The sequence below is a fragment of the Eremothecium sinecaudum genome, chromosome IV (genome assembly GCF_001548555.1).
Source record: "Eremothecium sinecaudum strain ATCC 58844 chromosome IV, complete sequence".
In the NCBI taxonomy this organism is placed as follows: domain Eukaryota; kingdom Fungi; phylum Ascomycota; class Saccharomycetes; order Saccharomycetales; family Saccharomycetaceae; genus Eremothecium; species Eremothecium sinecaudum.
In genome coordinates this window covers 543944-567873 of record NC_030895.1, presented here as the reverse complement: position 1 = coordinate 567873, position 23930 = coordinate 543944, and the positions used below count along the sequence as shown (strand labels likewise).

The window sequence follows — 23930 nt, the reverse complement described above, 5'->3', positions numbered from 1 at the left end:
TTATCTAAATGAGATTAATAAAGGATCTACAGTGTATCTCTATTGCTTAGATATTTTTTTGACCAACCCATAGATACCTACAAATGATTTGTAACCACCAAATGCGATGATTGGAACAAGCAAGGTCTGTACAAATTTCAAAATCAGGTTCTGTCTGCGGTTAATGGCAATTGCCTTATGATAGGGAATTTCTGCCCGGAATGAAACCATTGTGTACAGTGGTAACCACCCATCTCTTAGAACTTTTCCCAAAACCCAATTTAGCTTCATTTTGAACATGTGCAGTTTTGTAGCCACGTTATGTGACATTTCATAGTAATTGTCCTTTGCAAGTTGGGTGATGGCAACCAAATCCTTGTGTCTTGTTGCAGAGTATTCTTCAAAAGCAGCCACCCTGTTAAATTCGTGTTTTTCCAAGAGCTGCAAGAGAATTCTAACGTCTTCAAACCCACAATTCATACCTTGGCCATAGAATGGCACCATGGAATGCGCAGCATCTCCTAGGATGATCATCTTTCCGTCAGGGCTGTGGTATGGGTGGCATTGCACACACATTAACGCACCTTTTATATTGTTTTCGAATGCATCGAGAGCATTCTCAATACCCATGAGCTCCATAGCATCCGGGAAATTGTCCATTAAAAAGGATTTTATTTTTTCGCGAGAGTTCAATTCAGAAGCCAATCTCCAGGGTCCGAAAAAGGTGGAAGTAAACGAACCATCTGGGTTGACAATCGCAATAAGCATATGATCAGTTCTTGGCCAAATATGTAAGTAATTAGGCGTGATTTTAGGAGTTCCTTTTTCATCGGCAGGAGGGATAGATAGATGCACGTAAAAGCAGTCCATGTAATCTTGAGCATAATCCATCCTGGTGTAGCGCTGGAGCTGCGAACGCGAAGTAGAGTACGCACCGTCGCATCCTAGAGCAAAATCAAACTCATACTCAACGATATTGTCGTCCTCAGTTTCAAAAACACCAATTACTTTCTCACCGTACAAGTCTAACTTCCTTAGCTTGTGCTGAAAATACACCTTAATGTCGTCAACTTTGGTGATTTCATCCAATAACCTGTTATTCAACTTAAACCGGTCAACAGCCTGAAGTGTTTCACCAAATAATCCATAAATTTGGCGCTCCTGGCTTCCATTCATCTTATGAATCATACGACCCTCTAATTCACAACTGTCTTGGAGCACTGGTTCCAAAATATCAGGAGTCAATTCTGTCAAAGCTTCAATTCCTCTTGCAGAAACCACCAAATTGATGGAACGCAAGTTTCCCTCATTATTTGGCTTCTCACGTGGGTCTTCTCTATAGTCGAAAAGGGATACGTTGTAACCTTTTCTCTGCAAAGCCAATGCAGCGAAGCAACCGACCAACCCAGAGCCAATCACAGCAACTGAATTACCCTCTGACATTTCTCCAATTCACTGATTATTATTTATAGCTAGTGTATTTGTTTTTTAGCAGGACTAAGATTAAGCGTAAAAGTCTTTATAAAATTTCAAATAATACTTCCTATATTACAATACATAGATTAGTAAGAGTATGTGTTTTTTTAAATCTTCCAACAAGAGTCGTTAAGGGTAACGTAATCCATTCACACCAAAAAAATTGAACGATGGTCAACATGTGAAACAATTGAATACAAAGACATCTAGATAGATCTGTAGCGCCGCCAACTGCCCAGCCAATTCTCGGCTGCTTGTATTGACGCGAAGAGCCGCTACGAAGATCTGATTTATGTTTTCACGTGACCTTGGATTGAAACAATGGTTTTCTCTCCGCATCGGCTATAATATGGTAACTTGAAAACTGCCTTCTTCTTAACACAACTCTCACTCTCATCTAACTCAACGCTAGCTTCGCCCCCCAATGGTATTCCGCTTATTGAGTAGAACCGTACTTCTTCCAGCAGCTGGATTGGCTACTGGATTCATGTCGTCTGCAACCATGGTACCCGCTACCGCTGAACAAGATCAGCCTGTAGTACGCCAAATCGCAGATGAAAGAAACGCCGCAAAGGACGTTACCGGCCAGAAAAATGCTGTAGGCAGTCTCAGCCAGCTCAAGAATACCCACGACGGCGAAATGCTCTATGAGAAGATGTCCCGCCCTGTAAGAGAGAACACCGTCAGCCAAGGCATTTTGTACGGGACAGATAAGCTTGTTATGGATCCGAACATCTTTCTCGACAGTAAGCAGGGGAAATTAACCGCTTACTACCACCTTGGGCCAGGGCTTGCAAATGAGAAGAAGAAGGTACACCAGGGGCTACTTGCATTGATTCTAGATGAGGCTCTTTGTTTCTGTGGCTTCCCTAGCCTTCCAAACGGCCTGGGAGTCACTGCGCGCTTAAGCATCACCTATTTAAAGGATATTCCTCTGGACTCAACAGTCGTTCTCAAGGCGCAGGTCGTCGAGGCCAAAGGGCGTAAATGCATCATTCAGGGTGTACTTGAATCGCCATCCAACCCGGGCGTGGTCTACGCTCGAGCAAGATGTCTACTGGTTGAGCCCAAATGGATGAAGCACGCGCGGAGAATTTTCACGTGATCATAAGTCACGTGGACGAAAGTCCCAATTTGCCCCCCGGTGCGCTAGCGCTAAAAATTTATATGTACAGCAACTTCATGTAGACACCTAACTATGGAAGCATACTAGATATATACAGGTAATAACTCTAAAGTGTGTCCGCTCCTTTTTATTAGGTTTAGAAGCTAACATGTCAGATGATGCAGGCGAAATCTATCTAGAAAAGAGTGTTAGTGATGAACTATTCGGTAGATTAAATAGCAACCCTGAAAACAAGATATGCTTTGATTGCGGTAATAAAAACCCAACTTGGACTTCGGTTCCATTTGGTATTATGCTTTGTATTCAATGTTCTGGTGAACATAGAAAGTTGGGTGTGCATATCACTTTCGTTAAATCTTCAAACTTAGATAAATGGACATTGAACAATCTAAGACGGTTCAAGGTTGGTGGGAATCACCGTGCACGTGCTTTCTTCCTCAAGAACAATGGTAAGCAGTTTTTAGACTATAAGACTGACAAGAATGTCAAGTATACTAGTCAAGTTGCGAAGAATTATAAGGCACATCTGGATCGAAAGGCTGCGCGGGATCGCGAACAGCACCCGTCAGAGATAGTATTTTCGACGGAGGACGAAGTTGAATCGAGTGACTCTGGGTCTTCAAAGAACAACAGTGTGGATGACTTCTTTTCAAGTTGGGAGAAGCCTGCCGCATCGCCATCTAATACCAAGTTGCTCACCCCAACCTCCACCAGTGGTAGCCAGAAAACCGGTAGAAGCTCCATTTTATCAGCTCCAAGTAATAGGCGCAGGACTCCCTTAGCTTCTGGTAATTCATCAAGTGGAGGTCGGAATCATCCTATTTTATCGTCATCAAGAAAGCCTATTTCCAGGGCTGGGGCCAAAAAAGTCGACGCAGACATGTTTGACCAGTTTGAAAAAGAAGCCCAGGAAGAGCGCGAAACAGCCGCGATTGCACGTTCCACAAACTCTATCTCTGGTGAAGGTTTTAAGCCTTCGCAGAAACCTACTTATTCTGCTGTGCAGTTCCACCCTACGTCCAGCGAGAGCTCCCTTAATGCCAAAGATTATGACGTTGAGGAAAACCCCTACAATGATGGTATTAAGTTTGACCAAGTTAGAGCGGGTGGTGTAGTGCCAAGCGTAGATGATGTACAGCCGAAGCTGGCAAAATTGAGTTTTGGTATGACTAAAAACGATGCCAAGAAACTTGCAGATGACTCTAAGCCAGCTGCACGCGCTCCTACTGGTCCGAAGTATACTGGACAGATAGCCGCTAAATACGGTTCCCAGAAGGCTATATCTTCTGACCAGGTCTTTGGTCGCGGCGGCTATGATGAGGGGACCAGTAGGGCAGCCCAGGAAAGGTTAAAGAGTAATTTTGGTAACGCAACTTCAATCTCATCTGCGTCATATTTTGGTGAAGACAGTGCTGAGCAAGCGCAGACTGGTCGCAGCGTTGACCAAGGAAATAATCTCATTGAAGTCACTCTTGGTAAGGATGAAGATATCGAACTTGTTAAACAAGCATTAGAACTCGGTGCTGAAAAGCTCGGCAGTTACCTGAGAGACTACCTTAGAAAATAAACCCAAAGAGAGTATAGCGTATTTGTAGCGTAGCTCTTTAGGTACTTTACAAGAGAATATAAAAGTACATTACAAAGCTTAAATAAAGTAGGGTTGGTAACCACTAAATCAAGGTTATCTGTTATGCATTATCAAAATTGTACGGAAAGTACATTATGTCTCGCTAACCTTAACAGGCTATTTATATAATCATCTTGATATTCTTCATAGTTCCGGCCTGATGAAGGTTAATTTCAGAATCGTGGTATTTTTGTCGTAATCTATTCCAGCTGCGTAGTAAAATCGTAACTATACATATTATTCCCATATGCTTGTAGACTTGTATTCCTACATGCCTATTACAATGCTATCGGCGTTAAGTATCAAGCACCGCACCGAGATAGCTAATCCTGCCTCTTGGTAACCATTCATTCCAATCTTCTTCTTTTTAGATCCTCTTGTATATCGCTATTTGGAGTTGCCATTGAAGATCCGTTCGATTTACTCTTCCGCTTCTTGTTTTTCAGACCACTTACAGCACTATACCCACTATTGTTGGTGTTTCCTGTACCATCCAAGTCAAATGCCAGATCCTCCACTTCAAACCCTTGATTCTTAAATTCTCCAGGATAGCTCCGGTCAAATTGAGATATCACGTTCGAGCACATATCCCAGTCTATCGCAGACTGTTCAAACAGGGCTTTGTCTTGGTTCATAACTAATTTTCGCCACTCTTCTCTTGACATGCTTCCGCTTTCTTTACTCAATTGTGGCATCATATCGCCATTATTCTGGAAAACAATTGAAGAAATTTCTCCTCCCTTACCATTAGCTCTACTTGGTATCACGGAAAACTTTCCCGACAGGTCCTGTATTTGATTTTTAAACGATTTCCGCAACTTAACGGCCTTTGTACCATCAGGATTAGTTCTAGCTACCTGTCTTGAAATATCCTGTAATCCATAAACTGATATAAGGTCATCTAGTGGATTTGGTTGCTGAGGTTCATAAGCTGGTCCATCAGGATCAACGTAATAGTAGTACGCTGGTAGCGTGGAATTTTCATGCATTACTCCACCCATAGAAAACTTTCTTCTAATCTAATTAATTGTCTCTAACCTTGTATTTTCTAGTTTGCTTTTATGTGCAAGTTTTTGAACGACAGATATACTGTATACCTTAAACCAATGATGACTGCAGCTTAATATATACAAAAGGGTCTTGCACTTGTTCTATAATTCAAAAGACTAAAGCCGTATTCTGCTGCTAGTTTAGCTATCCCTTTGTTTTTAAGTGTGGGGAGTAAGGTGATCTCTCCTTATAACAAATTCAGCATCCTTGTTCCTTACTAGCTAATAAGATTTTAATCATGTTACCATTTAAGTTTGCTTTGGAAGTTGCCAATTCTAAACAATCCGTAACTTGTGATAACAGAAACCATACGGACGAACGGAAGGTTTGATGACTGTGCATCCGTACATTGTACTGCACATGATGTGTGGGTGCTGTCTGTAATTATATTTAGACTTGGGTCTAAGACTCACTGTACAGTCTGAACCCTGCCCTGGGTCTAGGCTGGGATTTCTGCCTACGCGGCAGCTGTTAGCCCGAGGCTAGGCGGAGCGCGCGTGAACCCACTCCGCCTAGCTTGGAGATGTAGCCCAACGGACAGGAGCAACTGGCCTACCGGAAGATAGCTAATAGTAAAAAACCAATATACATTGGTTAAAGATTGCATAGTCTAAGTTTCAAGCTAAAAGAAAGGCAAGAACGTTAAAGTAAAGGTATGTGCTATAGTGCTAGTATATGATGGCAGTTGAATGTGTTAGTATTGTGTTGGGGAATAGTTTATTTTTGATATACGTCGAATGGCCCTGTAGAGGACAATAAATCGTCGATCCAGGAGACAACTTCATTGTAAAACTTCAGATATAATAAGGCAGTCAGGTGGAACAATATTTTCCAACAGTTGAAGCCCTCCAATATACTTCACTTACTCGACGCAAAGCTTAATAATTACAGTTACTAACTATTTTAAAGATGGCTGCTTCTCTACCACACCCAAAGATTGTGAAGAAACACACCAAGAAGTTCAAGCGTCATCACTCTGACCGTTACCACAGAGTCGCTGAGAACTGGAGAAAGCAAAAGGGTATTGACTCCGTTGTCAGAAGAAGATTCAGAGGTAACATCTCTGAGCCAACCATCGGTTATGGTTCTAACAAGAAGACCAAGTTCATGTCCCCATCTGGTCACAAGATCTACTTGGTTTCCAACATTAAGGACTTAGAAGTTTTGATGATGTGCACTAAATCCTACGCTGCTGAAATTGCCCACAACGTTTCTTCCAAGAACAGAGCCACCATCTTGACCAGAGCTAAGGCTTTGGGTATCAAGGTCACCAACGCTAAGGCTAGACTAGCTTTGGAAGCTTGAATTTAAGAGAAGGAACTTAATTAGTTTACTTTTTAATAAATGAATTGTATATTTTAAACAAGCGATCTTTGCACTGATAGGGTGTTCTCTTAAGGTTCGTGCAACATCAGAAGGAGGCTCGTGAGAGCAGAAAGCTCATTACGGAAGTGGATATAACTTGTTAAAAATAAGCAAATACAGAGATTATAGTAATGGTGATACAAATACGCTCCGAGCGTAGAGTATCTATTTTGTCGCTGCTGTGGGATTTGGGTATAACAATGTTTTAAGTGTTAATTAATAATACAACCAGCCCAAAGCCAGTGCTAGCAACGCAAGCGCCAACACCAAGGCGGGATTGAACGCAGATACGGGTTCCTGGTTGTTAGATAGCGATGCTCGCTCCTTGTGCTTAATTGCAGTTGTTTGTGAAGCTGGACGATTAACCGGATTGGCCACCCTTGGCGCATTATCTACGACCTTTTCCTGAGCAGTATCCACACCTTCTTTCAAATCATGACCCCTGCCGGCCGAAGCAGAGGTAGCCCCTATGGCTTCTGTTGCGGGAGCAGCAGATGCTGCTCCCGCAGCATCAGCAGGGCTCTTCTCGCCTTCATTCTTGGATGCGTGAGACATCAAGTACTTAACCCTAATTCTCTTAGACATTGCTTGATCTTTGAACTCGGCTTCAAGCTGAGGCCATGCTTCAGCAACAGTAGTCTCCCCCAAATCATATGGTGCAGGTAGAGTTATTAGAAGAAACTTGTCCTTACACTTGAAGTCAGGAGCAGGTTCTTCACTTAAACCAAGTAGAATCACTTGAATTTGCACTTCTTCCCCTGGAGCAACCACAGCTGCGTTCGGTCTTACACAGTAAATTTTTGGAGCCGTAGTCTTCACTTTGAAGGCCACCTTCTCCTTGCTCTTGTTCTTTATCGTCACATGTTCCGTAGACGACGTCGAAAATGGTGCTGTCAACTAGTTAGTATTCAATTACCTCCTAAAACAAAGATCGGTCCCATGCCACTCAATGTCTGTTGTTTTAGCTCTTTAAAATCCCTTCATAAACAATGGATTGATAAGGGGATATTCCTAATTAACTTTATCGACATCCAACGTCGCATATTGAAACGGCTTAAATCGCTACCAAACGTTCAAGCACGCATTCCTAAGTATACTCAACAGCCAGATCAGTCCAAAAGCACACTTCAGCATTAACAAACAGTGTTACCAAAGTACTATATCAAGTAGTTTTGAATTGGGACACAATCACTAAATACAACACACACGTAAAGTAGAATCTTGTATAACAAATAATTCATCGTAACATACGCTTATACTCCAACACTTCTGGTACAATCTCGATCACTTCTGGTACAATCTCGATCATCCTATAGTTTATGCTATCTGATTTGTCTTTATAAAGATGGTGTGGATTCTCGTTATTTCTAACCACTATAGCAATGGCATGTTTTGGTTATGCCAACGCCGCCTCCAGGATAGGGTCGAATGAGGTGTTTGGGTGTATAAAGTCGCGAAATTCACAGCAGGGTAACTTTAAGTTGGGGGTTGAGCTTTGGCGGTTATGTGGGTTATTTAAGTGCTATATATCAAGGGAATTATATGCGTAGGATTAGTAGTCGTCTCCTTTGGAGACCACCTCCTTCTTATGGGGATGCAACAGAATGGTATGCTCGTACTGTGCAGTGTAAGAACCGTAGATATCGTTCAGAGGAGGGTAATCCTGAATAATGCCTTGCTTAACCATGTGATTGAGTGCGTAAAGGTAGTTTTCCTCTCCTAGTCTATCAAGGTAGCGCCTGCACCATGGTAGAGTGCCAAAGTTTTCGTTAATAGTTTTTAGTAGAGCTTTAGCTCTTAGTAGAGACGGTTGGGCGTCTACATCGGCCGCGCGGGCGTAGTGGGAACACTCGCCTCTCTGCACGACGTAACCGCGGCCAGTAGTGCCGAAGGTTTCAATTGCAAAGTGCTCGCCCTCTTCCATCTTCGTTTCATCGCCATTCTTGACGATGGGCACGGACTTACCGCCGTGAATTCTATAAGGAGCGATATTATGGCCGCAGAGGTTGCGGCAGGGCTTTACCTGGAAGGTTTTGCCATCGAGAGTGACCTCGTAGGACTCCATGACCTCCTGGATGGCTTCTCCAATGTCCGTTAGACGGACATCAATGCCTGCTTCCTTTATACCGGTGTTGGTGGCATCGCGAACTGCGTCAAGAAGAGGGTCGTACTTAGGGTCGAAAGCTACAGTCCAGGCAGAGTCAACGATATAGCCGTTAACGTGGACACCAAAATCCACCTTCATTACATCTTCATACTTGAGAACCGTTGTGTCGCCTGCATTGGGCGTAAAATGCGCCGCGCAGTGGTTCAGCGACACGCCTGTGGGGAACGCTACACCTTGCGACTTTGGCCTGTTAACATGCGAACCGCCCACGTCCGTCCCTGTGTACTTCCTTGTCGCATTTTCCACCATCTCTACAATCTCCGTAAGCGTTATACCAGGCTGAATTCTGTTTTGCACATGCTTTCTTACCCGACGGTGGATTTCCGCGGCCTTACGAATATCATTCCAGCGCTGTTCATGCTCCCTGTCACGTTCCAAGTAGCGCTTTTCTTCGTCCGTAACCCGTTTGGTGTTGAAGTCTTGGCCATAGTCCATCCATTCACCCTCAGGATACTTTTCATCAGGATATATGAGGGCGATGTTCTTTGGAGCATTCTTAGACTTCTTCTTCTTCTTCTTCTTCTTTTTGGAAGCTGATTCGTCTACCGGGGTATCGACGGCAGAATCTACTTCTACATCTTCATTCTTGATCTCTTTAGCCTCCTCTTCAGACATACTTCTTGCTATTAGGTGTTAGTTGTCGATGTACTGTACGTTGCTTAGTACGCTTTTAGAAAATTATAGCCAAATTTTTCAAGCATGGTTATAGAACGTAACATCGCCAAAGACCCTTCTAAAACGCACCAAAAGGCATCCTTAGAACCCCCGAGAAGATGTTCAAGCCTGTATTAGCAAGGCCTTTTGTAGCCAGGTCGTTTTCTACCACAATAAAAGCTGCTCAAGACTCAAGACCACTCTTCGACTCGTCACTGTTCAAGGCTATAAGTAACAAAGCCGCCAATCCTACTGCGATTTCAAATGAAAATTCAAGTTCTGCTCCTGGGGGAAAGGTCGATCTACTGTCAATGTTGTCCCCCAGGGACGATGCTCTAGGATCAAAGTTGACTGGGCCTATGGCCGGCCGGACCGTTGCAGTGTTCAATGGGAATACTATGAGAGCATTTCAAAGGCTGAACAGCATTATCAGATCTAATGAAATAGCTGAGGAAAAGAGACAGCAACGTTTCTATTTAAAGCCTGGTAAAGCAAAGGAACAACAGAGATCTCAAAAGCATAGAAAGGAGTTTATGAAGGGTTTCAAGAGTCTGATAGAAGTCGTGAAAGATGCAAAGCGGAAAGGTTACTAAGCATCCTTTGTTGCATCGCCACTCGCAAATTTACTTGTACATATTCAAATACTCATTCATAGATCTGGGGTGGTTTTCCGTATGTTTACCCTTATAAGTAGTATTTCATATCTAAATGAGAAGTTGGAGTTCCAATTATGCTGAGAACAAGCACAAACACCAATAAAAGCAGTAATGACAACCAACATTGGTAAATCTAAGCCCAGTAACCCCAATAGTATCATGAACTATGCTTTTATTAGAAGAGTCGAACTATGCTATTTACTATAAAAACCGTCTCGACGTTATATAACCCTTTCCATTGATGACACGTTAATAATAATAATACACTGTGAACATCGCGACTGCCATCATCGAACGACCAAAAAGGTTAAGCATGACATCTAGTCCACAATCAGGGGTATTGACGCTATTACACACGGCATGTGGAGCTGGAATACTAGCTATGCCCTTTGCTTTTAAGCCTTACGGCTTAGTGTTGGGTTTCTTTCTCATAACGTTTTGTGGATTTTGTTCGATCACTGGTCTTCTTTTACAGAGCTACGTATCTACCTACGTCCCATCTAGACATGCTTCGTTCTTCTCGCTATCACAGATCACTTATCCTGCATTAAGTGTGGTATTTGACTTTGCTATTGCGATCAAGTGCTTTGGGGTCGGGATCTCATACTTGGTTGTAGTTGGAGACTTGTTACCGCAAATCATGATCAACTTTACGAGCAATAGATGGTTATTGGATCGAAATATCCTTATATCGGTGTGTATGTTACTTGTTGTGACACCTTTGAGCTTCATGAGGAGGTTAGATTCGTTGAAATACGCGTCGATGGTGGCGGTATCGTCCGTAGCATACTTATGTGTGCTTGTTGTGACCAGATTCTTGTTCCCATCGCCAGAAATCGAGCAGAATCGGGGTACTGTGTCGTTCTGGTTACCGGAAGAGACGTCACTAGGGTCTATGTTGAGCACTTTCCCTATATTTGTGTTCGCCTACACTTGCCATCACAATATGTTTTCGATTGTAAACGAGTTGCGAGACAACTCTATAAGAGGATGCGTGAAGGTTGTGACCACCTCGATTTCACTCGCAGTGGTGCTCTACGTTACTATTGGTGGGTTGGGTTACCTTACTTTTGGCAACAACATCACCGGCAACATCATCACTCTATACCCACAAGCGCTTTCTAGCACCATCGGGAGGGTTGCCATACTTCTACTTGTCATGCTAGCATTTCCACTACAGTGCCACCCTGCAAGAGTCTCTATAAACCACATATGGCACTATTTCACAGAACCTGTTGCCCAGCCTAGAGAACTTGAAAACTCCGGCTTAATAAGAAACGAGATGTCGCCTACGGCGCCTTCTCCAGCGTACGACATCTCCAGCGAGTACATCTCAGAAGAAGATCCCTCAACCCGCGTCAAACTAGTGCCCTTAGATGATTTCCGCTTCGTCATTATAACGACTGCAATACTCATCTTGTCTTACCTCATCGCCATCTCCGTGACCTCTCTAGCAAGAGTCTTGGCAATTGTCGGCGCAACTGGCTCAACCTCCATTTCATTCATCCTACCAGGAATATTTGGTTACCAGTTAATAGGATCCGAGCACCATCCTCTGGGCGTTCCGTTCCAACTCAGGCTGCTAAAGAACCTATCGCTGCTACTAACTATATGGGGGTTTTTTGTGATGACCATCTGCCTAACTGCTGCACTATTATTTAATGCCAGCCACTAAAGTGGCTAAACTACAGAGACCTACAAACTTCTACGTATTTCCCATAGCTGTCAAATGTCAAACTGCTTCGTAGTATCTGAAAACTTCATCCAAATGTTATCTGCATACCTGCTTCAGCCGCTTACAAGGTCCCGAAATTAAACCAAAGGTATCTAACTTAAGCAAACTAATTTATATATAGATTACGTTCCTCCCATAAGCCACGTAAAGCCTCGAAATCTTGTTATCTCGCGACCTCACTCTTACACTCAAATGGGCAACGTAGATACGCTCGATTACTAAACAACTTGCCTTGGAACTTATTGCGTGCGAGTAATTGGAGTACCATTGTCAGTAGTTCCTTATGACTATTTTAAATACACATCCCGGCTCTTCTTGCTTACATGGGCTTCTTAAACCGTTTCTACATGAATTTGATAGGATCGCGAATATTATTTCATCTTTATACTAGTAAAATATTACACCTCGCATAACAAAGCAACTTTTAAACAAAGCCTTTTTATACACACGTTAGTTGCTGTTAAGCTTAATTTGACTGGTGCTATTGCCATATATTGAACTCAGAATGACTTCAAGGGTTGCAGAAGCAAGACAACAGAGATACTCTCCACATGTTAGGCATAGCTGTAATGTGGGAAATCTGATCGGAGATCCGTTCGTGATATCTACAATTTCCATAAGTATTATGGCTTGGTTAGTTGCTTTGGTATGCTCATTTCTAACTGAGAAGTATCCAAAATTTAGCTGGTGGGGGCTAGCTTACCAGTTTATTCTGTTTATGAGTATTATTGTATTCTATATATATGATGTGGTTGACTACTATAAGGTGTTTCTGAGTGCCGCGGTTAGTGCAGGGTGTGTTTATAGCACTAATAGCTGTACTCAACTGATATATTCTGACAAGACTCCTAGTATTGCAGGAGCAGTTGGGTTTATGATTATTGCTACTGTAAATCTTCTATGGGTGTTATATTTTGGAGGCGATAATGCGTCACCTACGAACCGATGGGTAGACTCCTTCTCCATGAAAGGTATCAGACCCTCTCTAGTGGACTCCTCTATGGCTTTATCTCGTGTGCGTAAGTCTTATGCTGAGAAGCAGCAGACTGCGGCCCAGGTGTATCAGACACAAGAAGCACATTCTCAACACTATATGTCCTCTGTAGCACTAAATGGATTCGAGAATACGGATCCACGTGCTAGCGCTACTGTTGGATTTGGCGGTGCTCCACAGATGCCTATCCAAAGGCCAGGTGGGCAAGACACATGTGGTGCAAGCACCTATATTACCGAGACGACGAATGCCAATACCGGTACCACTATGGGAGACACATTAGGTTTGTATAGTAATATGGGTGATGAGTTGACGAGTTTCCCATACACTGCAAGGGCACTATACTCATATGAAGCAGATGCTTCAGACGCATATGAAATATCTTTCCAGCAGGACGAGATTCTAAGAGTAGGCGACATTGAAGGCAGATGGTGGAAGGCGAAGAAAGCTAATGGTGAAACAGGTATTATACCAAGCAACTATGTTCAACTAATCGAAGAAAAGCCGCTAGCCTAAGAGCAGTGTTTGCTTTCACTTAACTAGAATTTTCACGTTTATTAGAGCCGTAGAACGAGCGCCCTTCATTATTAACACCGTTTATGTATACTAGATTATTGTGTGTTACAATTAAGTAGAGGAAGCACAAGATGTGGAAGAAGCAATATATAAAAGTTTGTATGCCTTTGATGAGTGATGATGAGTCAGTAGAATGGTGACCATCCCATGAAGATAATGGCCAAGTTATTAACGTCAGTGGCGTGCTGGATAAGCTCTCGTACGGTTGCTTCGACACTCAAATTATTACCCTTTAGCTTATCGTGAACACCCTTCAAGGCTCTTATCGATTCATCGTTTTCATTGTCATATGAAAAGTTTAGTGCAAGCGAGTTAGCGGCACTGTCTTCCCCACTAGCGTAATTCTGTAACCGTCTTTTACGTAACGGTGTCATTCTCCAGCTATAAAGTGGATCCCATTTTAAAATATTCAAAACGCTCATCATTCTTTCGTGCTCCTGTCGCAGTACACCGTAAACACGCTCGCAGTTTTTTCTGAAAACTCCCTCAACACCTGTCACGCCAAACCCATCAATTATGTCTCTAGTTAGTCGAAAAGGCACCAATTCCGGTATAGGAAGCAGCTTACCTTGATCAAAAGCGACGCCCAAATCAATATGAATTGGCTCACCAGTGAACTTATCCAGCAATATATTGTTTAGGTGCCTGTCGCCCAAACCTAGAATATATCCCACAATGGATGTAGTGACTACTCCCTTTGTATATGTTGTCTTCGCAATTAACCATTCCTCTGGATTCAAGAAGTTATTGAAGAAGAAATTACTGAGCTTTGGCTTGATACTCTCGGTTATCTTCAGATAAACGGAAAGTCGTTCGTGTTTTGTCTTGCCTTGGACAGCCTTCATAGCTTTTCTTGCCTGATCGAAAGATAGTTTGTCATACTTATGTAGCTCAGTCAAGACTTCATGGAGCGATCTGGAATTTTGAGCAAATTCAATGATACCTGCACGCGGTCCCAATGGAATTACTTCATAAGTCCTGACCCTTAGTTTACATTTGCGGGTATTTCTGTTCGAAAGTAATAACTTATTCACCTGTTTAAAAACTTGCTCCATAATTGCATCCTGCCTGAGATCGTCGTCACCTGCCTTCAACAGTATCTTATATTTCTTTCCATCACTCATGATTAGAGACACGATTTTCGGCATAGATAGGCCAGAACTGGAAATGTTGACGCGGGATTCAACTTTCGTTATATATGGTCTTGATTTTCTTCCATCGAGGCTCGAAGATATATTAACCTGAACTGTTGGCAATGGCAGTTTTCTTAATATCAAAGTATGCAACCAGTAGCTGCCAGCTTTGAGGTTCTCCAAATGTAACATTCTTGTATTCTTTGCAAATTCATGATGCGCCAACTTTAAGCTCATTTGGCAAAATTCTTTAATTGGGTGGATATAGTCCGAATAGAACTTACCTTCATCCAATTTACCAGCTAATGTTAGTACCCTTTCCGCTGCAGATATCCGGGACGCAGTAACAGGATCTCTTGAACTATCATGACCAGTTTCTAAAGTCACTCCAATCAACGCGTATAAAGATTCGTAAGGAAGCTTGTATAGAATCCTTGCCATGGTGGTTTGCAAGGTATCTTGAAAAAGCAGCTTCTCATTTGCTAGTTTGGAAGCCATTTGGTTGATCCATGGCAAAAGTTTATAAGAGGGGATAAGAGAGATATCGCTTGCGATTTTCTCATTGACTGAGTTATCATTAGCATATTCGAACCATAGACCGCAAAATTTATCCACCACCTCGCCATCATACTCATCACCAAGTTGCAATGTCTGCGCATAAAAATGTAAAGCGTTTGTAACAAATAGTTCTTTTTGAGCTTTGAGACGTTCATAAGTTTCACTTTCTTGCTCATCTCTTGTTATTAACCGAGCATAGTGTCTCTTTGCTTCTTTCCTTTCACGTTCTGGAAGCTTTTTGTTATGATAGATCTGACTCAATGAGCTAAGACCATCCTTGTTCTTATTAAGCCTTTTTGCTAATATCTGCATTTCATCACTAGAACTATATTGCTTGGCTTGAGTACAACAGAATTCTCCAAACATATGCACAATACTACATTGTTTTCCTCTATCTTCAAGTTTCTTTAATTCATCATTAGAATCTGTAATATAAGCGTCTAATATTCGCTCCGGAACCTCTTGCCTGGAGCATGACATCCATTCCACTAGTTGGGCCTTAATATCCAAGTCCGAAACCCGCAATTGGCGGAAAGGAATGCGGGAAAGAGATGCAGAGTTTATTGGTACCTGCAATAGATCCTTTAACATTAGAGTTGATATTGAATTTTCATTTTGGAACCAAAGAACTTTGGCCGCTTGAAGACGAGATAGTCTTTTAGCCAACGTCTTCAATAGATCATAATTTCTAAAGTCGGAAAATTCTGGTAGACTTTCCACATGATTCTCCAAAGCTAATACGGCCGTTAAAGATTCTTGGAAATCTGAAGCCTTACGTGCAAGTTCACTTAAATGTGCAAGCTCACATATATTTTGGAATTGAAGATAAACTTGCCGTCTATCGATAAGTGCTTTATCATATTTCGAGATCAACTGCACCAAGAATACCTGCCTCATCTTAATGTCTAATGAGCAGTCACTAAATTCGGCCTGTTGCAACATCCTCCGGTCACGCGCATGTATAAGACCAATTAGATCATCCTCATTATTTGTATAAATCCTGTGCAACGTTATGACATCAGATAGTGACTTTATGTAGTCATCTATATTCCCAGAAGAGGTAGTTTTACCTACAATATCCAAGATAGATTTATTGAAAGTTTCTTGCAAAGAGGTACGGTTTTGAGCAACCTGTTTTAAAACAGAATACACCGACTTTTCTCTACAATCATGACCTGCCGGTAATTGTAGATCCCATTTATTCAAATTAATACACCAGGAATATGCATCTTTTGAAACATCTGTAGATGCATTGCCTTGAAGTGCATACGCCAGTCCATTAAACCCATTTGATGATGCAGAATGTATTAACTCAGTCAGATTTTCGTTTGATATATTGCCTTTTTTGTATTCTAAATCAAAAATAGCATTATTAAATGCAAATACTCTCCATGCAGGCGCACTTGTCTGATGCATTAAATTTATCGCCGAAGACAAAGAGACCATAGTAGGAATTCCATAAATGAAATCTATATCGTTCAATTGAGTATAGATTTGCTTCATCGTATCCAAGTCAAGCTGATTCGAACTTGAAATGTGAAATTCCTCAAAGATTAACACGGCTGTCTTATATTCACCAACAGTAGTTGCAATCTTGTAAATATCACAAAGGTTGAGAGTAGAGTAAATGTTTTGAAATTCTTTATAGCCCATTCTATGGAAAGATCTCACCAGAAGAAACAGACGCAGAATACACTTTATCTTCAATTCTGAGTCTAGCTTATTATTCAGCAAGTTAATGTTTAAAAGGAAGTGACTTAGTAGCTCAGTTCCAACCTTTGGATCACAATACATTATCAATAAAACTAAGTGTGTAATAAGCTGTTCTGCAGAAGTTGGGATCTGTTCGATCAAAACTCCGACAATCTTCAATCCTGGCAAATAAATGTCTAGAAGATTGAGTAACAAGACACAAATTTCAGATATCCAAGAAACATAACTGTGAACTGCAGACGAAAATACCATTATAGTCAGTGAGTTTAAATTGTGCTTAGGAATAGGTATATCAAAAAGCAGCGAAAAAGCAAATGGAGTCAATGGTAAGAATTCTGATGATAGGTTTTTATAGATTGGCGATGGGTCTGTGAGGAAATTTACCAAACTGTCTTTATTATAGAGAAATGTCGATAAAATACATTCTGTCACATATTTTTGCATCGGATTTCCAGAAGACTGCAAGTTCATTATCACAGTAAAAATGTTATCAATAGTTCCGTAACATTTTATGTATGTGGCGGTACAAATCTCAGTAGCACTGTCACTAGAATAGCGTCCTAAACTTATGTAATCATTTTGTTGACAACAACCGATATAATGACCTTTCCACAGTAAGAAGTTGGCACTCAATGAGTTATCAATTGACGCATTTTTTATTAAGTTCTTCACAACCGTCTCTTTAGTTTTAAAATCATTAGGAAAACAACGGAAGTCAGGCAGAAACGATAATATTTCAGAAAATAGTTTGATGTTCCGAATTTTAAAATCCTTCGTATCCAAAAGAGAGTCATCCAGATAAAGATCTAGATTTATATTTCCCCCAGAATTGGTTAAAATTTCAATGCAAATACTCCACCATTTACTGTACATCATTTTTTCAGAATATACCGATAGTATGGTTTTAATATCGTCCATAAAATTCGAATATCCTAAACCTTCACGGATATTTGGTTGAGACAAGAGCTTTGCAAATACAGCAACCAAAATATGCTCAATGGATTCTATTTCGGGTGAATAGTCGATAAATGATCCAATAATTAGAAATATTTCATCTGAGAAGCATTCCGCATCTAAATAGTCTGTTATAACAGTCAACACTTCATTTACATGAGGGCAATGGCTTAGTTCGGATTCAAATAGCACTAATATTATTGTAATTTTTCTTAGTATGTGACAAGTATCATCTAATATGGTCGAGTTTTGCAAATTAAGAAGATTTTTGGTCAATAAAAACCTCAATTCGTGTTTACTATAATTATCCATAGACAACCTTGTCTTAGCTACTCTTAAAATGCTTGTTATTGAACAATGAGGTTGAAATCTTGGTCGAAGCTTAGGATAATAATTTTCCATTTTATAAAGCGCTCTGGAATTTGGAAATACCTTTTTTAAAGACTTTAAGACATTCTCAAACTCACAAGTATCACAAAATTGTAGAAGTTCATCAAAAATTAAAATATTTTGAGACCTTATTATGTTAATGGTCTTACTTTGTGACCACTGATCAGCACATATATCAAATATAGAGTCACCAATCCCGCCTTCCATATACGCGAGTGGGATGGCGTATCTTAGAGAACGCTCAAGTAAAGGCGGCACCTTACCATCTGAAAACCCCAGCAAAGTTCGCAGGTAGTTATAAGGCGATATCTTTGAAAAGTAGAAGGCCATGAGCTCATCCCTATACAAACTGACAAAATATTCCATATCTTTGAACTTGAATAATCCAAAATTCCATATATTAGTCATAAATCCATTCTGTCCAGCAGAATTTATGCACCAATTATTAAGAATATCGAACCGACAAACATGAAATAATTCTTGGGAGTTGTTTAACTTGTGAGCTCTTATTACTATCTCCATAAAAGAATCGGCGTAGTGATTAACAACGTCATAAACAAGATGAGGAAGTAGATGAGTGATAGCATTAGACAAATGCATATGGGAAATTGAGCCCAAATTGGCTAATACCAGAGAATAAAATGCAGCTGTTTCTCCATTTTCCTGTGGTGTATCAAAAAGACCCATGATCTCTGTAAATATGATGTTTTGATTTCGCAACCCAAGCTTAATAATGTACGTCTTAAGCTTTTCCACCACTTTACCTAAATAAAACAGGGGAATTTTACCCAAACAAGTCGTTAGAATATGAAATAGATCCTGCTTTCCGCAATTGAGTACACCTTTAGAATGATTTCCTTTTAACAGTTGAAGAGTTAAATTAGTAATGGCTAGTATTGCTTCACAACCGCTAAAGGAAACATCCTGAAGCCTGGAATATAACCAATCTAGGATATCATTACAATCTGCATTTAAAGATGATTCCTTGTTTTTATCTGTCCAAATATCAGATATTGATTCTAAATACAGAGCCAAATAAGTCATTGATATAGTGGATGTATTAAAATCAGCATTAAGAAATGTAGACCCTATAAATTCGGTCAGCGAGATTAGCTTGGCTGACTGAATATTTGAACGGTTGACTATTTTCAAGTAGGAAATAAGAGTTAATGACGACTGAAATACCGTGTCGATTGATGATCTTCTCATTACCATTTCATAAAAATCTATAACTTCATTAAAATAAGCGCCATCTGCATGAGGATCAATTACAGTAATAATGAATTTCACCACTTGACATATCTGAAATGTGTCATTAAACCCATGCAAATGATTACTGGGATAAACCATTCTATTCGCTTTCTTGGAGTTTAGAAAGTCATCATTAATTGAACCTACTAGGAATTCCTGCGGTTGAAGTTCAGTGTATAAGTTCAATAATTTGTAGATATCAAAGTTATTCAGCGCAAATTTTATTGCTGGGCAAGTTGTAAACTCATATGTCATATTTATAACACATGAGAGATCCTTCATATTCTGTATGTCTAAACTCGATACTGCCACTGCAATTGTGCTTTTGAAGTCCTTTAGATGCTCAGCGAGGTGACTTGAACCTTTAATATTTTCAATAATTAATACAGCAAAACAAATCCAACCATATTTGTCGCCAACATCTGAAGAATTTTCTATTTGATGCTGAATTTTGTAGAAAACATCTGAGAGTTGACCATCGGTAACTTTAGCCAATGGAATACTTCTGGATGAGCTCCTACCGACCTTTGCAAGAGGCAATACATTTAGCAAATACTGCCTTTCGCAAGCGAAATAATTCCATTCAAAGTAATATTTTGAAACTGATGGGAATTGCTTTGGTCTAAGAGAATATTCACTGGGAGGGCAACCAGCTAACCAGCTAATGAATTCTGGAAACGAGTCTTGAGAACTGTTTGCTGGGGACAGTTGGTCCCATTTGGACACTATCCATGAGATTATGCAATCTACACCAGAGTTACCAGTACGACCTTTGAAACTGATACCATAGTAATAGATATATTGCCAAAATAGATAGGATTCATTGGACATTACATTAGGCCCAATTAAGGTTGATAGTTCGTAAACATCATGTATCTGCTGCAGCAAAGCTTTGTTTGTAAATTTTCTATCCTCGTATTTTAATAGCCTTGCCAAAAGAATACATCCAACTGAACATGTGTCTACCGATTTGATCAATGGTAAGGCCAACTTGATAAGGGTCAAAACCTCATCAATGCTAAAACTGACATCCTTTTGAGAAAGCATCGGAATCATAGCAAGGCAACACCATCCTATAATGCTGATTTTACTAAAATTATTAATTATTGTTTCCTTTAACTCGAGCAACTCATGGTATGGAAAATCGTGCAAAGCAGTGACGACCGCAGCTAGTTGAAGGCCTGTTAGCTGAATATGGCCATTATCGCTACTGATACAGTTAGTAACGAAGGCAGCGATATTAGACGAGTCTAATAAAATGTTCTCAAATGAATCTGCAATTTTTCTCCTTTTTATTTCCCGCATATCACTTCTACTTGGAGAACTATTAGCAAGAAGCCGGTAGTATGAAATAAGGAATTTAGATGTCCCAAACAAATGCAACCATTCAAGTCTAGTACCAGATGCTGAAAGCTGGAAGTCATCAAGTTGGTACCACAGTATTTTATCTTCCAGATCTCTATATTCAATATCCTTTAAAGACAGCTTATTAGACCGATAACTATCTAATTGATGCCGAAGAAACTGCTGAAAGAGCTGTTTACGAGAACTATCATCGGTAATTCTTCTGGTCTCTAGATCCCCCACTTTTAATGGTACATTGTGATATATCAACTCTGAAGCAAAAATCGTAAATACTGAGATCTCTTCATGTATGGAGTCTCCAGACGGAAAAGTGAATGCCAAAAGGTGCTTTATAACCCTTTCAATTAAATAGCTGACTGCCCGAAATTGCACAAGGTGGCCCTTCTGGATCAATAAGTTACAAAGCTGTAGCATATAACGGGTTTTAGTAGTCTCTTTATCCACCACATCGAAGTATTTTAGCGGCACTTTGACGGTCTCTGCACACATATCTTTGAACCCAATGGTGTCGATCTGTATAAGCGCTACAAGCGCTTCAGTAAGATTTGTAATAGCTTTATCATTCGGTAGAAGATCTAGATGTTGAATAATGTAACCGCTTATGTTCCGAGTTAATAACTTCCACTGATCGACCTCGAACTTCAAAACGAAGGGGTCTGACTCGCACACTAACCGTAGAACAGCCGTAAGCGGCTGTGAAACAGGTTGTATTAACTTCTTAGTTCCTGTATGAACTAACAATATAGGGATCTCATCCAAAATTGTTTTTATTTGTTTACGCTTCACCCGGTGGCACGTATTCTCAATTAGAAGACGCAGTAAACATGCTACTGCGTTCAGCCGTGTCTCGACTGCTGACAGTTTTGACGACTGCTCGTGATGCTTAGAGCATAATTGCTCATACTTGGTCCGTTCATTATGCAGGGAACCTATCAATACATGTATAACCTCGCTTATGGCTTTGTTGCTTAAAGACGTGGGGTTCTCTTTTATTATGGCTGTCAACTCATCAAACGCCTGTGACCTCTCCTTCACCTTCGTAGACGACAATAGATCTAGAATCGCTCTAACATTAGATTCCATCCTGCGATATTAATCGCCACAGCAACGTTAGAGGGTAGCTTAAGTCTTTCAGTAACATCGACCTGTGCTTCTTGTCAACAAGAGATCTAAAATTAATATATAAATTTAATACTTAGCCTGAATACAGAAAATATCCTAAACTGCTTAATAGCTTATGATTGTTTAAATTACACAGTTATGTTATCAAATATCTAAGTGACTATAATGATGGGTAAATTAAACAACAACACCAGAGTTGGAGGCAATTCTTGGCCACAAATCGGCACATTCCTTACCAACTGGACCAGTAATAGCGGAACCCTTCATTTCACCCTTTGGGTTAGCAATGACACCAGCGTTGTCTTCAAAGTATAAGTAGACACCGTCCTTTCTTCTCCATGGCTTGGATTGTCTAACAACAATAGCTGGCATAACCTTCTTTCTCAATTCTGGCTTACCCTTCTTGACAGTAGCCATAACCATATCACCTAAGGAAGCAGCTGGCAATCTGTTCAATCTGGAACCAGAACCCTTGACAGCCATGATGTACAAGTTTCTGGCACCAGAGTTGTCAGCGCAGTTCATGATGGCGCCGGTTGGCAAACCTAGCTGTTCATGATGTTAGTAAATTTAAACGATTTTTAAAAAACATCCATAATGAAGAAACCACACGCAAATTGATTAGTGCATTAAAACGGAGTACTTCCAAATTCATTTCTTAACCAAAAATCTCACATATTACTGGAGGATCTTAGTTTAAGGTCAACTTTATTGGTATAAAAGCTCCATTTGACAGCTCATCGCATAAAAAACACGCCTTCTTCATTATATCTAGTTGGTAATCGTATTATAACATACAGAAATTCTGAATTTCGTACCTTGAGCACCGTTACCGGACATTTTTGACTCTTTGGATTTGCTTGTTCTTAACTATTGCTAGTAGCCAAATGCTCATTTCAACCATTTCATGAAAACTACTAGTAGCCTTCTCCGTTGAGTGACATTCGGTGATCGCACATGAAACAGAAACCGGAAAAAATGGAAACACGCAAAAGGATGTGCGGATGCAAACAAAAATGTTTGGGTGCTAGTCCTAACAGTTCTTTTCACGTGATTTTGGCATATCAAGGCTTTAATACTGAATAACGTAACGAAGGTTATGGCGTTGCGAAGTATAAAGAGGTGAGTAAGAAAAGAGCGAGAGACAGCGGAGCGAGTAGTGATTTATCTGGTATAATTTTGCATAGTAGCTGGAGATGAGTGTTGGGAGTGATGAACCTGAAGTAGAGGTGACTTATCTTGAGAATGAAGTTTTGCATGAGAATGAGCAAGACAGAGAAAGACTGCGAACTAGACAAAGAGAGAGCTCCGACGAGGAGGAAACGTCACCACGGTCTAAAAGGAGAAGGACTGATGATACGAATTATGTAGATGTTGAACAGGCTGATAGGGCTTCAGTATCACTGTCCTCGGACGATGGCTTGGTAGATGACCTTGAACGGGATATCCGGAGTTTCCTTGAAGAGGGAGAAGACAGACAAGAGGTTGAAGAAGATCAAGGTGAGGATTTGGTATGTTTAAGTACGGACAGGGCTGGCGGGACCGGACCTACAGAAGATGATGAAGCGAAGTTACAGCAAGTTGTTGAAATTCAAGACGAGGCCGACGAGACTGCATCGTCTACAAGCGGCCCAAATTTGTCCGCAGAGGTGAGACTGGAGCATAAGAGGGCTAGTGACTATGTTTGTCCTATATGTTTTGATCCACCGGATGTTGCATTGATGACGCCATGTGGGCATGTTTTCTGTGCAGTATGCCTGTTCCAGATGGTGAACAGTTCTCGTGGATACAGGAGAAACGGACAGTGTGCATTATGTCGGAAGGACGTAAAGCTTAAGGATGTGGGCCTAATAATTCTTAGAAAGAAGCGGGTACGAAAGGATCGATGAGATACCGATTTTCTGTTTCGGTTGTCGTTTTAATGTCAGTCATATTTTCCGAATTTCTAGTATTGAAGGTACAAAGAGATGTCGCTGGCAGTTACCTGTAACCAAAATGTTGCACAAATTGCGCATTAGTCTTAGTCCGAGCCGGTACTA

General features: G+C 40.7%; 13 protein-coding genes across 13 annotated transcripts; 7 read left to right on the top strand and 6 right to left on the bottom strand.

Moving 5' to 3' along the window:
• Positions 1-39: 39 nt before the first annotated feature.
• On the bottom strand, positions 40-1422 carry BNA4 (kynurenine 3-monooxygenase; the record flags this gene model as incomplete). The annotated part of the gene is made up of 1 exon (XM_018131953.1): positions 40-1422. The coding sequence occupies one exon, from the start codon at positions 1420-1422 to the stop codon at positions 40-42; it is 1383 nt and encodes a 460-aa protein (XP_017987469.1).
• A 457-nt stretch (positions 1423-1879) lies between these two features.
• On the top strand, positions 1880-2560 carry MRX3 (Mrx3p; the record flags this gene model as incomplete). Its single annotated transcript, XM_018131954.1, has 1 exon — positions 1880-2560. One exon carries the CDS (start codon positions 1880-1882, stop codon positions 2558-2560), a length of 681 nt encoding a protein of 226 aa, XP_017987468.1.
• Positions 2561-2729: 169 nt separating this feature from the next.
• GLO3 (ADP-ribosylation factor GTPase-activating protein) lies at positions 2730-4148 on the top strand (the record flags this gene model as incomplete). Its single annotated transcript, XM_018131955.1, has 1 exon — positions 2730-4148. The coding sequence occupies one exon, from the start codon at positions 2730-2732 to the stop codon at positions 4146-4148; it is 1419 nt and encodes a 472-aa protein (XP_017987467.1).
• Positions 4149-4555: 407 nt separating this feature from the next.
• On the bottom strand, positions 4556-5209 carry ROX3 (Rox3p; the record flags this gene model as incomplete). Its single annotated transcript, XM_018131956.1, has 1 exon — positions 4556-5209. The coding sequence occupies one exon, from the start codon at positions 5207-5209 to the stop codon at positions 4556-4558; it is 654 nt and encodes a 217-aa protein (XP_017987466.1).
• Positions 5210-6167: 958 nt separating this feature from the next.
• Positions 6168-6563, top strand: RPL32 (60S ribosomal protein eL32; the record flags this gene model as incomplete). Its single annotated transcript, XM_018131957.1, has 1 exon — positions 6168-6563. The coding sequence occupies one exon, from the start codon at positions 6168-6170 to the stop codon at positions 6561-6563; it is 396 nt and encodes a 131-aa protein (XP_017987465.1).
• Positions 6564-6839: 276 nt separating this feature from the next.
• On the bottom strand, positions 6840-7932 carry SCS22 (phospholipid metabolism-regulating protein SCS22; the record flags this gene model as incomplete). The annotated part of the gene is made up of 2 exons (XM_018131958.1): positions 6840-7513; positions 7875-7932. 2 exons carry the CDS (start codon positions 7930-7932, stop codon positions 6840-6842), a joined length of 732 nt encoding a protein of 243 aa, XP_017987464.1.
• A 243-nt stretch (positions 7933-8175) lies between these two features.
• Positions 8176-9405, bottom strand: MAP2 (methionine aminopeptidase; the record flags this gene model as incomplete). The annotated part of the gene is made up of 1 exon (XM_018131959.1): positions 8176-9405. The coding sequence occupies one exon, from the start codon at positions 9403-9405 to the stop codon at positions 8176-8178; it is 1230 nt and encodes a 409-aa protein (XP_017987463.1).
• A 158-nt stretch (positions 9406-9563) lies between these two features.
• Positions 9564-10037, top strand: MRP21 (mitochondrial 37S ribosomal protein bS21m; the record flags this gene model as incomplete). The annotated part of the gene is made up of 1 exon (XM_018131960.1): positions 9564-10037. The coding sequence occupies one exon, from the start codon at positions 9564-9566 to the stop codon at positions 10035-10037; it is 474 nt and encodes a 157-aa protein (XP_017987462.1).
• Positions 10038-10413: 376 nt separating this feature from the next.
• On the top strand, positions 10414-11775 carry AVT5 (amino acid transporter; the record flags this gene model as incomplete). The annotated part of the gene is made up of 1 exon (XM_018131961.1): positions 10414-11775. The coding sequence occupies one exon, from the start codon at positions 10414-10416 to the stop codon at positions 11773-11775; it is 1362 nt and encodes a 453-aa protein (XP_017987461.1).
• A 565-nt stretch (positions 11776-12340) lies between these two features.
• SHO1 (osmosensor SHO1) lies at positions 12341-13345 on the top strand (the record flags this gene model as incomplete). The annotated part of the gene is made up of 1 exon (XM_018131962.1): positions 12341-13345. One exon carries the CDS (start codon positions 12341-12343, stop codon positions 13343-13345), a length of 1005 nt encoding a protein of 334 aa, XP_017987460.1.
• Positions 13346-13530: 185 nt separating this feature from the next.
• On the bottom strand, positions 13531-21852 carry TEL1 (DNA-binding protein kinase TEL1; the record flags this gene model as incomplete). The annotated part of the gene is made up of 1 exon (XM_018131963.1): positions 13531-21852. One exon carries the CDS (start codon positions 21850-21852, stop codon positions 13531-13533), a length of 8322 nt encoding a protein of 2773 aa, XP_017987459.1.
• A 216-nt stretch (positions 21853-22068) lies between these two features.
• RPL23A (60S ribosomal protein uL14) lies at positions 22069-22731 on the bottom strand (the record flags this gene model as incomplete). The annotated part of the gene is made up of 2 exons (XM_018131964.1): positions 22069-22440; positions 22690-22731. 2 exons carry the CDS (start codon positions 22729-22731, stop codon positions 22069-22071), a joined length of 414 nt encoding a protein of 137 aa, XP_017987458.1.
• A 356-nt stretch (positions 22732-23087) lies between these two features.
• On the top strand, positions 23088-23780 carry SLX8 (SUMO-targeted ubiquitin ligase complex subunit SLX8; the record flags this gene model as incomplete). The annotated part of the gene is made up of 1 exon (XM_018131965.1): positions 23088-23780. The coding sequence occupies one exon, from the start codon at positions 23088-23090 to the stop codon at positions 23778-23780; it is 693 nt and encodes a 230-aa protein (XP_017987457.1).
• Between the last annotated feature and the right edge of the window lie 150 nt (positions 23781-23930).